At 40.6% G+C, this 17544-nt stretch overlaps 1 protein-coding gene across 2 annotated transcripts in view; it reads left to right on the top strand.

Annotated features, from left to right (window-relative positions):
- Aqr (aquarius intron-binding spliceosomal factor) overlaps positions 1-17544 on the top strand; it is a 70089-nt gene that overhangs the window by 33615 nt on the left and 18930 nt on the right. For both annotated transcript variants that reach the window (NM_001100987.1, XM_063284276.1), the window contains 8 exon segments: positions 2476-2654; positions 5603-5770; positions 6887-7056; positions 9791-10032; positions 12222-12368; positions 13086-13155; positions 14225-14335; positions 16455-16564. In NM_001100987.1, the coding sequence (NP_001094457.1) occupies positions 2476-2654; positions 5603-5770; positions 6887-7056; positions 9791-10032; positions 12222-12368; positions 13086-13155; positions 14225-14335; positions 16455-16564 (1197 nt within the window).

Genomic DNA, 17544 nt, shown 5'->3' with positions numbered 1-17544 from the left:
TCTATTAATAGAGGATTTTTTAAAATTACTTTTTTCTTTTCTTTTCTTTTTTTTCTTTTTTTTGAAGCTGAAAGAAAATGTTAACTTTTGGAGTTAATTTGTTTACATTTGAAATAATAAATCCTTCTAAAGTTTTTGCACTGGTGCCCATGAAGGGACTTCTGTGGGGGCGGGTCCACACCGTAAGGGCAGAAAGGAGCCCAAGCACTCTTGCACATTGCATGCTTCCCATGTTTCCCATGGCTAAAGCCACTGGGACAGCAGTAAAAGATGATGTGCTTCCAAGTGGCAGAAATCTGTCTTTCTTGACGCTTCATATTTTGTTCTGTAAGAAAACAAAGAGTTAAGGGACCAGAGGAGAGGCTGCTGGGGTAGCCGGAGATTGACTGCTGCTGGAATTCCCTCCTCAGGGACAGGGCAGATGTTCTAAAGGTGGGCTGTGGTAGAGCACACACATTGGGTGTGCTTACTGGAACTCCTCAATTGTGCGTTTACTGTCACGAGTTCCACAGACAGGATGAGCTGCCCTCCGGTAAGGCGGCAAGAGTGGAGGAAGTGACAGCGACCCTTTACGAGGGTTCAGCACACTGTTATGCCGCTCAGAAGCTGCTAACCGAGTTCTGCAGTATAGGATTTCTTAGTTTTGCCTTGATGTTATAAAATTGTATAGTTTTTCGTTATAGCACAGAATCATCGTATTAGAGGTAATTTACATTTTTTGCAGTGTCATTTTTAGGATTAACTTTTAAGTTCAAAGTGTTGCTTTAGTTTGTGTTCCAAATATACCGTTTAAAGTAAAAATTAAATGTTTAATGCAAGTTGAAGTAAAGTAAATAAGAAAGATTATTTGGGTGTTGCTGCTACTTGTTAATTAACTTCCCCTCTGATCTTTTTTAAGTGATTAGTTATTTTAAGGGATTTAAGGTAGTATAGTTCAATGAGGATTCTTGCATGTTTTTAAGTGTTTAAAATAATAGCTTGTTCTGGAAATGTATTTTAAGTGTGATCTAAGAACATAAAGAATAAAAGATAAAAATGGTAGTAGTTGAAACTATTTGAGAGAGGAAAAGGATAAAATAAACCTAAGTAGAACTGTCCTTTAAAATGAAGGAGAAGCCACACAAACACTCTTCTCTAAGAGGAGTGCTCCAGGGAGTGGAGATTCCTGTCAGTAAATGAAAGAGAGTAGCTGAACAGTTTCCATGGGAGACAGTGAAACTGGAGCTGTGATCCAAACAGTGCTCAGTGGACATAAAAACAGGAACACACAACAGTGGTGGCAGGTACCCTTAATACCAACCCTCTGGAGACAGAGGAGGTGGATCTCTGATTCAAGGCCAGCCTAGTCTACTAGAGAGTGAGTTCTAGGACAGCCAGGGATACACAAAGCACCCTGTCTTGAAAAAAACAACAAACAAAAGAAAAAGAAAAAAGCAACACACACACCAGGACACACACACACACACACACACACACACACACACACATACACACAGAGGCACAATAGAAAGCAGGAATAAAGCTGTGCATATGTGGCACTTGTGCTGTGAAGTAAGAAGAGTGTTTCCAGTAGAGGAAAGCTAGACCTGCTTGCCAAAGATCACTGCTTTAGAGTAAGACATGAACTTAAACAGATTAAACTTAAGTCTTGAGACATGAGGTTCTTGCAAGAAAGCAGAGGAAAGGTTACCATGACATTGCTCTTAGCACTTTTATTTTGTGTTTGCTTTTTTGTCTTGGATTTTGACACCAAAGTAGAGGAAGCAAAGAGAAAAATGGAGGAGTGCATGAAAGTAGCTGTGCAGCCTGAGAGACACTTGTGACTGCTGTCTAATTAGAGTGACGTCAGAAGGATAAGGAAAACAAAAAAGTAATTAGAAAAAGAATGTGGAGCATCCTAAATGGACATGCTTGCAAGGAAGAGGTAAAGGTAGCCAGCAGCTGTCAACCAGTGGCTCAGGCCTGTAATCATGTGGAGATGGAGACCCAGCCACTAACTCGTTACTCTTCTTGTTAAGAGGGAAGCTGAGTAGCAGCAAGGTTAGTTAGGAAAATGAAAGCCCTGTGCATTTTAGTTGGGCATGTGATTCTACAACCATTACAGAAGAAAATGCAGACACTCCCCGAATTGAAAAGGGAACCGTGCAGTAACCCTGCTTGTGGATGGATGTTAGTAGGAGCTAAGCCCCTGTCTTGAAAGAGACGCCTGCACTTCATGCCCAGTGCAGCGCTGCTGTCAACAGCCAAGATGGAGAAACAGCCTGTGTCTGTGTGGAGATGAACAAGTAAAGAAAATGTGTGGCTGCGTGTCCAATGTAGCAGACTATCCAGCCTTTAAGAAGAAAGGGCCCTTACCATGGATAGCCAGTGCTAACCAGAACTTAACTGTGAGCTAAACATGAACTCTCCACATTGTACTTGTGTACAGTTGTAGGGTTCTTGTTTGTGTAATCATCCACTGCTTTGGATTTTCAGGCAATCTGAGTATGGCGGTGTCGTGTTTGGTGGTTGGGCACGAATGGCTCAGCCCATTGTGGCTTTCACTGTAGTCGAGGTTGCCAAACCCAACATTGGTGAAAACTGGCCAACCCGAGTTCGTGCAGATGTCACCATCAATCTGAATGTCAGAGACCACATCAAGGATGAGTGGGAAGGTAACTTGGCATTTCGAAAGTAATGCTACCTTTTGCCTCTTTCATTTGTAGCTTTCCATTTAGAGCATTGGTCAAGTACTTTTACTAAATATTGTCCTTTTAAATTCTTATTCAGTTTTATTCTTAAAATTCAATTTAAAGCATTGTAGTTGTGTTTGTAATTAGTAGTAAAACTATTAAGAATCATACAAGAGTACTTTAAGTATCTCAATATTTTAATAACAAGACCATAACTATCAGAGTATTCTGAAGATTGCAGTTTGCAAAGCAAACTAAGGAGAAACTGTTAAATTAGTAGAGTGTTTGCTAGATTGTAGATCAACATAAAAGCATCCGTGTACCCTAAAGGAGAATCATGTATAACACATTTGCAGCATAAGCAGAGATAGCTACACTCTGAAAAGAGGAGAGCAGCCCGAGTAGGAAAGTGACGCATGCGCCTCATGGAGAATGCATGGGGAGTCTGGTGAGGAGACGCGGAGTGAAGCAGCTCCACAGGAAACTGTGCTTTACCAGAAGGGAAGGTGGATAGGAATTGACAAGAAAGTAAACCAATAGTTTTCCTTATTTTTTTTTCTTACTACCTAAAGTTTTAGCAATTTGAGTTGTATATCATAATTAACTTTTTGAGAAGCCGTGTTCTAAAATATTAAGTGAAAAAGAGTTAAAACTTGGCTAACACCTCTGAAGCAACAGGTAGTGGGCACTTTTGCATCATCACACATGTGTACACATGTGCGCGCACACACACACACACACCCCGTTCCCAGCTGTCTAAGATTTTCCCCCTTGCTGCCCTGTTGTGAGAGATAGTAGCCAGGAGGTTTAATCTCCTGCTACCTTCTTCAAGTGCCAAAAGGAAAGGTTTTCAGAAATTATAGCCCCCACATAGCAGTAACCATGCGAACATATGTTAGACTTAAAAGGGAATTCGAAAGGAGCCCAGCAGTGCAGTTGGCCAAGTGTTTGACAATGGCTGCTTTGGTGATTGACAGATTGTTCTGAGTCCTGTCTCTTTCTCTGAGTTCCAGTCTGTTGCATTATACGTTTAGAACATTGTGCACTTTTATGATTGCTGTGCCCTGAGAAGTTCCTGGGGAAGGTCTTGTATTTATTACCCCTGGGAACTTAACGGAGGTATCCAACACTATTTTATACATTGGGCATTAAAACGGAGTAACTTATTGGCACCCCAGAAGTTTAAAGTCTCTTGCAGGAGATGACGGACAGGTCTCCCTTGTAAAGTTAAGAGGAGAGAAGGAGCTCTCCTGGCAGAGCCCTCTCCGTTGCTGTGGGGACTGCTACCTGAAATGCCCAAAGGGATTGTTTTTAAGTGTAGTTCTTAATTTGCCTTCTCTCCCTTTCTCCCCATCCCCAGCCCCCTTCCTATTTCTTCTCTTCCCTCACTCCCTCCGTCACCATAGGCCTCTGGTAGAGTAAGAGATGGAGTGCTCTCATGAGCAGGACAGGGTGCCGTGAGTACTTAGGGATGAGTGAATCACTGGCATACAGTGGAAAGAGAAGTGCTTTTCCTACAGCAGGGCCCAAGCTCAGCCCCTCTACTGATTAGGGATGGGAGCAGAAACCAAGAGGAGGGCTGTAAATGGTAACAAATGTTGTCTGTCAAGCAATAGCTTTGAAATGCTTCAACTAAAAATTATAGAACTGTCCTCCCATCCCCTTGAGACTTGGAGCTTGGGTTCTTAGCCCTGTTATTACCCCATATGGAAGCGACATTGAGTTTTGCTTCTAAAAGCACCCTATGAAAAGGTGGGTGGCCACAAGTGCTTGAGAAGAAAGGCAAGCTCATCGTAGCACAACTTTTTAAGTGCAGACCTAAGGTGTCTCCTGTAATGGTCTGGATTTGGAGGGCTCCTCAGGCAGCCATCCCTACTGACGTCAGAAACTGACTCCTGCATTCATGGGGTCTTCTCAGGACCTCTGTCACTAAAGCCTAGAAGTGTGACTTGTACAGACTGTAGGCTGTATGGCAGCAGAACTCAGCAGAACATCGTTCTTCAAGTTCTCATTGCCTCTTCTGCCCCTTCATCCACTTTGTTCACTCAGATGTGAGTTCTTTTAGCTTTACTTAAACTCACACAACAGAGAACCGTGAAGTCTCCAGTCCTATTAGCCGCACACTGACATTGGTGTCTTAATCTAGCTGTATGTTCTTTTTTCAAGGTTATAAGCAGACAGACTATATAAATTTTCATTTCTGTCATAAAGTGGTAAAAATAATAGATTGGGAAAGAACAAAGATGAAGTGATGTGACCTTCTGTGTTGTAAGTGTAGCCAACACTTTAGTGCCCTTAGCCTTTCTGTGTCAGTGTTACCAAGGAAGCCAGAGAAGCCTTGGATCTTGACACCAATATCTTGCCTCTTAAAATTCACTTAGAAGGATTTCCCTGTTTGCTGACTGGAACTGTACATTGAGCCATATTCTGTGGGTAAAAAATCTGTGGAAAGCACTCCTGTGCTTTGATGAGTTATTCTTGGGTAAACCTGTTTTAGGACAGTGCGCTAAGGCTGTTTGGAATGACACTGATGGATAACTGAAACCCATGGTAGAAACTTGATGATTATGAATTATATGCCAGCCATATTTTCAGTTACTTAATAAGAATTAAAAATAAGAATGGTGATGAATGTCCAATTTTGGATCTGTAACATGACTTGGAAGTCTTGCTCAGTAATTAATTCATGACACAGAAGTTTCTAATTTTAATATAAAAAGATCTTCTTTTTAATTACTGCTATAAAGTATTGAATATTAAAAACTATAGGAAACATAACTATGTTCTAATGCAAAATATATTATTGGTCATCCCTTTTGTTTTTAATGTTTTTTTTTTAAATCTCTCCTTTAAAAACATTAAGAATTTGCCAGTGAATGACCAAAAACAACATAATTCTAATAAGTAAAAATGTCTTTATGTTTTACTAGGTCTTCGCAAACACGATGTATGCTTTTTAATTACTGTGCGTCCCACAAAACCTTACGGCACTAAGTTTGACAGGAGGAGGCCTTTTATTGAGCAAGTTGGTCTGGTGTACGTCAGAGGCTGTGAGATCCAGGGCATGCTGGACGACAAAGGGCGAGTCATCGAAGACGGTACAGTGATCTGTGTGGGAGGGAGCGAGAGAGGGAGGAATGCACTTCTGGGCTGCTGACTTGGTAAAACTTTCAGGTGTTGTATGTAGTAGACATAAAGGATTGTGTGTAAGGTCCTTACTTTACAGCATGTGCTGTGAACATACACTGTAGGTTTCATCCCTAGCACTGGAAAAAAAAAAGGAAAACAAAAAGCCATTAAAATGTATTGAATTTTCGAAGACAAGATTTTTAATATTTCTAAGCATACCAGGCATTGGTAGCAGACACACGTATAATCCTTCTGGTACACACACACACACACACACACACACACACACACACACACACACACAAACCACACAAACAAATGAGTAGCTTTAAAAGCTGTGTCATGGGGTCAGTTTACTCCTCTTGGGATTACTGGTGATATCTGAAACTGTCGATCCACCCTGACTTTAAAGCGCACACCCTGTTAAGTTAGAACTCTGATGGCTTCTTTCAGGGTTTGGTGGCTGAGCTTCTTAAAACCTGAGTGCCTTCCACCTGTCATTTTGAGTCAGGACATCATTAGACTGTGCTGCTTAGGCTGTTCCATTCCAGAGTTTAAGGGAACAGAAGAAAATGAATGCTCTTTTTTTCACATTTCTCAGTATGTGAAATTCTTTTTCCAATTGGTGCTCTTAGGTAGACTCTGGAAAGTTGAGAAAAGTAATAAACCCACTGTCAAATTAAGAAGTAGAAAGGCTACTTTCTTAATTCCTAAAACAAGACACACGTCTGCAGGCATGTAACTTCACGTGTGCTTAGTCTGAAAAACACTTGATCCATACCCACATGTGAGTCACTAACAGGGACCATGAGCAAAGGCTTTTGACCACTAAGCACTCGAATATGCACATGGTCAGTTTGGGGAATTTGATCAGCATAGGACATGAGTCGTAAGAAATGATAAAAGTTTAGGAAAGCGGGAATATACTTTCGACTTTGAGTCTGAAATGTCTAAGTACAGAATAGTTCAGAAATATTGGAGGTGAGTTTAGTGGCTTACCATTTCTATGAAAGAAAGACATATAACTTACTTTCATAGTTAAAAAAATACATATTTCATTTAACAAACTCTTAAAAAATATCTAGGACCTGAACCCAGACCCAATCTTAGAGGAGAGTCAAGGACATTTCGAGTATTTTTGGATCCAAACCAGTATCAACAGGATATGACCAATACTATACAAAATGGAGCCGAAGATGTGTACGACACTTTCAATGTCATAATGAGGAGGAAACCAAAGGAGAATAACTTCAAGGTAATGTTCAGTTCTGTAACTAAAAGTCCCTATATCCTAGTAATGAAATCCAAAGAAGGAGCACATACATGCTGGGTAGACGGATTTAAGCGAACATTGACTTCAGTCTTCCCTTCACAGCATATTGATTAAATATGACATTTAAGGAAATCCATGTGCTAGATCTGTTCTGGCTTTTGAAGAAATGGGAAATTTATAGATGAATTCAGGTTCTCCTCTGAAGGTCAGCTCCTTTTTACATGAGGTGCTGTTTATGCTCAGGACGAGCTGAGCTCATTCATTTACTGGATCCTCTTTTGTAAGTCAAACGTAGGTGTATTCCAGCTGTCATTAAAAGACAGATGTGGGACATCACACTAGTGATTCTCTGATTCAGTGTATTGACACACTTCGCTCAGGGAGACACTGGGGCTTCTAGCATTTGCTTTCGTAGTTTAGAAGGAGAAATGTTTTAGTAACAGAAGATTTGAAAGTACCCGTCCTGTGGTCACCTATGAGGCTCTTGTAGGGACTATGAGCCACACTCTTATTGGAAGTTGTTTTTACATTGGAGACACCTACTGTTTGCAGGGCGCCTTTCCCCTCTCTGCTCCATGCCGCGTCGCTTGTCCAACCCTATCTCTCCCAGCATTTCCACGCTGTGGCGGTGTATAAGAAATCAGAAGCTCTCAATGCAGAAGTTTATGCTCCAGCTCTTGCTTTACTGAACACAAGTGCAGTGGAGGAGTCCCTGACTTCTTCCTCTCCCACTCTACAAGCATTTGTTAGTACTGAGTGGGTCGACACCACCGCCATGCCGTATCTAGACACCCTAATTTCATGTCCCTGGTTCCTTTCCTCTCCACTCCTCCTTTACATTCCTCTCTACAGCCTCTGTGTCGTTCTTTCCAAATGTGCGAATCCTTCAGCGCCCCTTCTACATGCACTCTTTAGTTTCTCATCACGTCGAAGAGTGTTTAATTATCCAAGACACCGTTGTTATGCCATCCTTTGCTGTGGCCTCCCCTTCATGTCCTCCATTTCCTTCCTCTCCTCACTCTAGGCACACTGATCACACACCTGTTCTTTAGAAAAGACTTTATACACTGTCCCTCTAGATGATTTTCCTCGGGTATATTTACAATTTATCCTTCCACTTCACATAAGCAACTCAGTTTGTGTCACTTAAGAGAGGTCTGTTTCCAGGTTGTACAGGACCTCTCTAGTCTCACATTTGCTTTTCAATAACAGTGAGTGAGTCTCAGGCACGTAGCTGAAGTCTACTGAATGTTTCTTTGTTTGCCATTCTGTTTACTGTCTGTCGTGTGAATGATGTTGTGCTTAGTTCTGTGGGAGTTGTAGAGGTGAATTAGACACAGTTCATCCCTTAACTGTTAATCAAGAAAGAAGTGTAAGTAATCACCATCAAAGGTTAGCAAGTGCCAAGCATGCATCTTAAGGGACGTGAAGGAGGCGTTCTGGTCCCAATGCAGGGAGAGCAGTGAGCTAGCCGCCTGTGCTGGGTGTTTGCTGTTTCCTGTGCACTTTGCTGCATCCCTCGTGTGTTTTACTGCTTCAGTTGCATTTGCAGTGAGTTTTAATCTGGATCTTCCATTTCTTGCCTGGACCCTTGGGATGGCCACCTTTCTCCAGTTTCTTCTTAGTCCTGTTGATACATATTTCCGAATTTTCTTGAACACTGATGCTTTTATTCTGCTCCTTAAAACATTTCTGTAACTATCCATTTAATGATCAAATAAGTCAGAAATTCTTTGTTGCACTAAAGTAAAATGCCACCTTCCTCCTTGAAGCTTTTCGTAATACCAAGTCTGTCCCCCCACCATCTCACATCTCCTGTGGTGAATTCCGTGGAATTTTGTAAGATTCTTTACTAATTGTCACATTCTGGTGCTTCTTGTCATGGTCTATGCCTTCCTTCATCTGTACTAGATTTAAGGTTTCCTTAGATCCAGAACTCTCTTACTCATCAGCGTTAGGTGAGTGGGCTCATCCACTCTATCCTATCCCTTATTTAATCTGTGCTCGGATCCTGAGTTTAAAAAAACATTTATTTGGTCACTGTGTTCTTAGAAATTAGGCCTTGCCTCCTAATTTAGATATTGACATTTGTTACTTTATCAGAATGGTTTTGAAAATTCTAAAACATGATCTTGGCTCTGTTAATTCCTTCTGACAGGGATGGGCTGGTACTGAAATACCCTTTTATTGTAGAACCAGTTCTTACTTATTCATGTTTTCGACACTCTTATCAGTGTGCTTGCTTTTTTATTTCTTCCCATGCTGACTTTAGTGTTTATAAATTATGCTGCAATTTCACCAAACAGCTATGCACTATGGAGAGGAAAAAAACTCAAGTTTATAAGGAAGCATTTGTCTTTTAGGGCCCGTTCTGAAATTTTTTTATCTTTTTTTCCCTGTACTGGGTTGACATGAATTATTTTCATCCTGCTCAATAGAAGTCAAGTGGCAAGTTTATTTATGTCATTCTATCTAAACGAATTCTTAGTGGATAAACTGTTCTTACTAACTTAGTTCTTTTGTTTGACTCAGTATATGGTATCAACTGAAAATATAGCTGTTGATTCAGTCTTGCCAAGCACCTGTCAGCAGAAAATAGCTTCTTGCCTTGAAACACATGGGCATTCCAGATCGGTGCCGTCAGCCCTGCATTCCAGTGAAGTGCAAATGGTCGAGATGTCTACTGACTGATCCTTTTCTGTCCCTTTACTGACAGGCCGTGTTGGAGACTATTCGAAATCTGATGAATACCGACTGCGTGGTCCCAGACTGGCTGCATGACATCATTTTAGGTTATGGGGACCCAAGTAGTGCCCATTATTCCAAAATGCCCAATCAGATTGCTACGTTGGATTTCAATGACACTTTTCTCTCCATTGAACATTTGAAAGCCAGTTTTCCTGGTCATAATGTCAAAGTGACCGTGAATGACCCAGCTCTACAAATACCCCCTTTCAGGTAAAATCGGAATGGGTCTGCTCTTGGCAGTCAGTCTGTAGTCTGTCTGTATTAGCATCAGCACTGGTGACTAAGTGAGTTTTAAGCATTGTGTCTGGATTTCATTTTGGCAGTCCTTAGCTTTTCTGGAATAATCACTGGGATAAGACTATTATATTTGAATCTATTCCTGACTCTTAGTACAGAAGCTATTTTTAAGACTACATTAAAAGTAGCTTCATGTCTCAAAAGAGATCAGTAAGTGTCTATGATTTGGAAAGAACTGTAGTAGCTGACTAAGGAAAGATGGCTGTACATCTCACACACAGCCCAGTGTGTCCCTAACTGTGCCCATACAGGCGTGCTTTGTGGAACTTCATTTTGATTTTAAGCTTTCTTTCAAGTCTGCCTGCCTCGTGCAGGTTTTAAATACAGGTTAAGTATCCTTTATTTAAAATGTTTGCTGCCAGAGATATTTTAAGTTTGGAGTTTTTACAGATTTTGAAATATTTCCGTAGACCTCACCAGTTGGACATTCCTAATCTTAAAGTCCTAAAGCCAAGATGTTTCAAAATTCAAAGTGTTGTAAGGATTGTTTGAGTATCACAAATCTTTTAGATTCTGGAGTATTGTCAATTTCATGTTTCAAATCGTGGATATTCAATATGTATTCAAAACAGTTATGTTAATGTCAAGCGGCTTTAGCTGTTACGTGGGAATGAAGTGAGGTGCCTGCAGCCATCGGATGCTTCCCGATGCCTCAGATACTTCCAAATACCCACACCGAGTCTTCCTCCCTTCATCTCTGAATTCTGTTAATTACAAAAGCGCTCTTGCCCCCTGATTGTATTTGTCTGTTTATTCTCATAACTTTTCTGTAGCATAGATTCCGTTAAGAACAGTCTTTGTCCGTCCTGACTTCTGCTTCTTTAGGCCCTTCGTTTCCATGGTGCTTTATTTCTTGAGCACTCAGATGCCGTTACTGGATAGAGCCATTTACTCCCTAGCTGGAGAAGCGAGTGCCTCTGCCTGGTAGTAAGGTGACTTCTTCACCGCTTTAGCTCTTGGCACCTTTTGGCTCTGTTTGTACTTTAAGAATGAGAAAGAAGGTTGTTAAAAGTATACATAGAGAATTATTTTTTTGTTTTAATTTTAGGGAATTTATTGAAAACATTAGCTTCTTATCCCAGACTAAGAACCTCTTGTCTGAATTGCCCACAAGATGCAGGCTGTCTGTCCTTCCTTTTCTGCAGTGTCCTCTGTGCTCTGGCTTGGCTGTGTGTGGTCTCTGCTGCTCCTTCTTTCTTTGGAGAAGTCTTTTCTTTCTGGCTGTTCTTTGAGACCGTCTCTTTACATCTTCCCCGTCAGTGAACATGAGTGAAGCACTTACAGTGCATGTGACAGAACTTAATGTTTCCTTGATCTGTCCAGTAGCTGATGACTTTTTCCCCAGGTGGAAGACTTAACGCCCATTTTAGTAGTTGTAAATGTACTTTTATTTCAAAATTTATGTAGGGATAAATCACAGATCTTTCTTAAACATCTGTCTATTCTCTATACAATTCCATATATGAGATAGTAGTTCTTTTTTTATTATTGAAAGTTAAATTTTTTTTTTTGCAATTTATTCTGATCAGTCTCTCTTCCCTCATCTCCTCCCAGAACCTCCCTGCCTTTCCAACTCCGTGCCTTCTCTCTCTCTCTCTCTCTCTCTCTCTCTCTCTCTCTCTCTCTCCCTCTCCCTCTCTCCCTCTCTCCCTCCCTCCCTCCCTTCCTCCCTCCCTCCCTTTCCCCCTCCCTCTCTGTAAGAAACAAACAGAAAAAAGGAAAAAGGATGAAATACACACATACAAATGTGCATGCATATTCCATAAAAACACAAAATCGGAACCACATATAAAAGCAAAAGATCAATAAGTTAAAAAAAAAAAAAAGCCCAAATAAAGCATTATGAAAAAAAAATCCAGAATTATCATTGAATTTGATTTGTGGAGGCCATTCACTGCTGGGCATGGGGTCTACCCTTGAGTGAAGCTTGTATACTCCTACATTGGAGAAAACCAATTTTTCCTTTTGAAGTGCTTGACAATTGGAGATGGCTTGTAGGTTAGGGCTGGGGCCTCATGTCCACTTCCCTTCTGGGCTCCAGCATCCCGTCTGTCCTGGCCCATTTCTTATTTTGAAAATTAATGGAGGTTTTGCTTTTGTAGAATAACTTTCCCAGTAAGAAGTGGAAAGGGGAAGAAAAGAAAAGATGCAGATGGGGAAGAAGACGACACGGAAGAAGCAAAGACCTTAATTGTGGAACCTCACGTTATTCCTAATAGAGGTCCTTATCCTTACAACCAGCCCAAACGGTAACTTGCCTGCCTACGTTAGCTACAAACTTGTTTTTAAATTCTCTTAATCTTTTAAAGCCTTGGGATAGTTTTATTTCAGTCCTTAGGTTTTTTCCCCTTTGGTTTGTCAATAGCTGGGAAACTTTAGATCACTCTATAGTTACACTTCAAAAGGAAAGGTTTCCTGACACTGCTAAGTCAACATTACACAGCTACCGGCACATAAGCATGGAGCTCCTGGGTTGGTTTGTTTTTGGTTCTTTTGGTTTTTAAGATTTATTTATAAGAGTACACTGTAGCTGTCTTCAGACACACCAGAAGAGGGCATCAGATCCCATTACAGATGGTTGTGAGAATCCCATGTGGTTGCTGGGAATTGAACTCAGAACCTCTGGGAAAGCAGTCACCTCTCTTAACCATTGAGCCATCTCTCCAGCCCTGATGGAGCTCCTGGTTAACTGTGGTCTTTGAGTGTGTGCTGGGGCTACGGGGCAGTGCATTTGAGAACCAGAACTTCTGCTATAGATCTAAAATAAGCTAAGTGTATTGGTAACACTGCTTTCTTCATAAGACTCATTCTGTTTTTGAGGTGTGGGTGGGAGCAGCAAGATTGAGGTAGAAGAGGGCTGGGGAATGAGTACAGTGGATGTATGAGCTGGTCATGGCTATGTGTGTCTGCACTAGACGCCATTTTGCTGCACTTCTAACCATCTTGAATTTACCATCTATTTGCAGTAATACAATCCAGTTCACTCATACACAGATAGAGGCCATCCGGGCCGGAATGCAGCCTGGACTGACTATGGTAAGCAAAACCAGCTGACTTTATGGATCTTTCAGTAATTGCAGCACCGTGTGCATGAGGAGATGGTGCTGCTCAGTGTTCAGACACTTGGTAGACAGTGGCCATTGCTTATGTCACCTATCCTACTTTTGCAGCAGATTTTGACCAGCAAAGTCTATAATGTTTACTCACTGGTCCTTTACAAAGAAAGTTCTACCTTGAGTGTGTTTAATTTTCAAGTATGTGGAAATGTTTCTCTTACTTTCAGTTGTTTTCTTGAGTCTTATCTGTTAGAGTCTAAGAGTATGCATACACTGAATAGTATACGTCAGTACACACACTGAAGAGTATGCATATGAGGATGCACACTGAAGAATATATATCAGTACACACACTGAAGTGTATACATATGAGGATGCACACACTTGAGGAGTATACATATGACAGTACACACACTGAGGAGTATACATGAGTACTCACACTGAAGAGTGTACATATGAGGATGCACACACTGAAGAGTATGCATATGAGGATGCACACACTGAAGAGTGTACATGAGTACACACACTGAAGAGTGTACATATGAGGGTGCACACACTGAGGAGTATACATATGAGGGTGCACACACTGAGGAGTGTACATATGACAGTACATACATTGAAGAGTGTACATATGAGGATGCACACACTGAGGAGTATGCATATGACAGTATACACACTGAAGAATATACACACGAGTATGCATTTATGTAATCTTTTTCATCATTTCAGCTTTTCTTGTTTAGTTTTTTTTTTATGATTTTGTTTTGTTTATTTTAATTGAGTTTTTCCTGAACAGAATTTTTGAGACTTACCAATTTTAGCCATCGATCAAATCTTTCTTTTCTGTGTATGTTTTTTCTCTGAGGAGGTCAATGGCATGACTTTTTGGTGTTCTCCCATAGCTGTATAAGTTTCTGAGATTGGGTCCTTTGTCCTGTCTCCTGAGTTCACCCACAGGAGTTTTTTAATTGTTTATTTTCTAAGTCTTTTATTTCTATTTTCTGATAACATAATAACTTAGTGTTTGATATGTGTTCGCCATTTGATAGGTTGTGGGACCACCTGGTACAGGAAAAACAGATGTTGCAGTCCAGATCATTTCCAACATCTACCACAATTTTCCAGAACAGAGGACTTTAATTGTTACTCATTCCAATCAGGTAAATGACTCTGTGTCTATGTCTATCTATCTGTCTGCCTGCCTGCCTACCTGTCTGTCTATCTGTGTGTATATGTGTGCATGCACATGCCCATACTCAGAACTTTATATTTTGAGATTAAAAGCATTAACCCTTATCAGTAGCCATTTCCTTATTTAGTAGATTGGGTATTTCTCAGACACAGAGATCTAACGTGCATTAGTACCTGGTTGAGTTTAAATCCCTGTAAGGCTCCATGTAAATCCGTTACATAAAGGATCATTGTGGACTGTGTTAATCCTTCTGAGGGTGTCCGAAACTGAAGAATGAGTATGCTTTATTAGCTCTGGCATACAATGTGACCAGCAACTCCCAGAGCATCCCAACCCGTGGTGAAATTGCTTTCCTGTAAACCGGGAAAAGCTTATTCTCAGTGACTGCAGTTGGTGTATCTTTAGAAATCTTGGTTTGCAATGCACTACAGTTCTTATATTGTAAGTCATTCTGTTATTTGCTTTCTTTAATTTGCAGTTTTATTTATTTTTAGCAATACTACAGTTTATTTATCTGGAATGCTTTACAGTGGTTTTGGAATTTATAAATAGTGGTAGCTTGTACAACATGCCAAATTTTTGTTGTTGACCTATTGATTTAGGAAGAAAGTTAATTTGTTCTTCCCCTGAATAAATGCAATAAGACAAAGTGCTAAGACATTTTTTTTCTTCTTTCTATTTAATAAACTTTATTGTACATCAAAGCTGTTAGTTAGCTCTTAAGATGCCCAAACTGTCAGTCATCCTTATCTTACAGAATCTGCCTGAGTTTTGTCTCATGCCTTGGTAGAACCTTTACAGTGCACACTACTTAGGATGGGATTGTGTGGCTGTCCTAGAGAAGCTCTGTGGCAGAAATAGCTGTAGAAGGCCGTGTTGCTGAAGCCCAAGTTGTCCTTTGACATTCAGATGACCCTCAGTGTCGGTCAGTGTGGTGACAGTGTGGAGTTGCAGTCACGCAGCCCATTTTCATTTGACGTGTCAACTGCTTTGTTTCCCCTGTCATCCCTTGACTGCCTTGTCCAAGTATGCCCCCAGCAACTTTCCATCTCCAAAGAAAATCTTGACGTTTTTCTGATATATAACAATATATGTTTTTCTTATATAACAATATAAGTTTTCTGCTTCAATTTTTAGTATACATAGTAAGTAATTCTATGCAGTCCAGTTGATGGGTCTTATATAGTGACAAGCTAAATAATGAGAAATTTAAATTTAAAAAAAGTAGTGCCTTCCATATCTTACATCTGCTAGAATGTCGGCACCAGAGGAGACATGGAACATTCTGGATCCTGAGTGTGTATGTTAGCTTAGGGCAGAGTTGGACTGTAATTGGTGAGAATGGATGCTGACCAGGGGTAATATTGTAAATGGTACCTTTATTTAGTGTGTCTTCCCAAGTTGTAAGACTTTTACCTTCTTTCAAAATTTTTGCTTTTCTATAAAACTTTCTCCTAACCACAGAGGTTGAAGAATAAATATTAGAATTTGAGAAAACCCTTAAAATGAACATTTCAGAGGTAGAGAGAAGTGAGTTTCAAATGGTTCTGTCAGAGCAGGCTGTGGCAAGTGCTGTCTGCTCACTGTACAGAGAGAACCAGGCTTTGGGCCTGAGAGTTGAGAATGCGCTTTCTCTCTCTCTGGTCCTCTCCGCGAATCTACCCTCACGGTCTGTGCTCCACTGTCTCACTGCCATTCGCAGTTGCTGGATTATTTCCCATTCTCTCCAACCCTTGGAATAGTGCTGGGTGAAATGAAACTCAGCGTGGTTTATTACTTTAAGGGCCGTTACCACTTGGAGAAACTAGCCTGTGAACCAGTGCCTTGCATTCTACAAATTAGACATAGGATTTTAAGGTATAGGTGGTTTTATAGTTTCAAGTTAGTCTGGGCCAAATATATATAATGCAAATATGTAATATTAAATATAATCTTGTTAAAGTTTCTAAATGGCCTAATATTAAACCTGCTTTCTTCTGACTCTTGTGTAACTGCACATTACTCTGTCCTAGGAACTAGTCTTTGTTGTATTTCAATAAATGTCATGCCTGTTAAACCCACTGCCATTCATTTGCCTCGCTGACCAGGCTCTGAACCAGTTGTTTGAGAAAATCATGGCTTTAGACATTGATGAGCGCCATCTCCTGCGTCTGGGTCATGGAGAGGAAGAGCTAGAGACGGAGAAAGACTTTAGCAGGTAAGACTACGCCCGTGGACGATGATACGTGCACAAAAGAATTTCTAATCTTTTACCCCTTAGTAAGAAATTCCAAGAGAAAAGGCTTGAATAATCAAATTTACTTCAAACAGCTCTGCTGTCACCTGCTTAGTCTTCCTGTAGAACTAAAAGTGTAGGCATGGCGCACTTGGCTTCAGCTCTTTGTGGTTACCCCTGCATTTAATGTCACTTGTTGTGATTGGAACACGTCTAAGCTTCCCTACCATTAATAGTTTGTTTCTTCAAAATTATAATAACATTTCATTTACATAGCAATTCAGATAATAAGCACAATTAATAGGTGGGCATACCATTCATTTTGTAAATAGACCTTCAACCTAATGTGAACACAGGCATCAGAAGGATGTTATATTACTGTGCGTGGTGTATTCAGAGTTCACTTATTACAGCAATCACCAAATAGCATATAAAAGGCTAGCATGTGACACAGAGAGAGCAACACAGTGTAAGCCAGTGAGGCTCTAACTTCTTGGGTTGGATAACCTGGTGGTAGATGTGAACTCTTCCCATAGGAGATTCCTCCTGTTAAGGCTGCTGATGAGGAGAGAGCAGGAGAAGTGGAGATGGGGCCCCGGTGACTCCCGCCTGCAAATGCAAACCTCTGTTCTCCCTCATTCAGCAGTGTCTGTGATCCAGCTAGGTTCGAGTGCTAGACCATACACTACAAACTGCAGATAACATAGAATGCATTTTCAAACTTTGAAGCATTCTGCTTTTATGATAGTGTAAGCAGGACAGTGCTGTACAAAGTACCCAATCTGTCCACTCTGTTCCTAGCCTATTGGTCTGCTCCAGAATGCACTGTAACATTTGGGAAGTTTTATATGTACAAAAACTGACAGCTTGCTTGATTGATTTTTCTCTCTACTCAGGCTGTTAACACGTTTGCATATAAGCACTGGACCTTTAATTATACTTTAAATAACTTTTTGTGGTGT

This window comes from Rattus norvegicus, chromosome 3 (genome assembly GCF_036323735.1).
Source record: "Rattus norvegicus strain BN/NHsdMcwi chromosome 3, GRCr8, whole genome shotgun sequence".
NCBI lineage: Eukaryota > Metazoa > Chordata > Mammalia > Rodentia > Muridae > Rattus > Rattus norvegicus.
The sequence above is the reverse complement of the archived record's forward strand: the minus strand, read 5'-3'. Positions and strand labels throughout refer to the sequence as shown.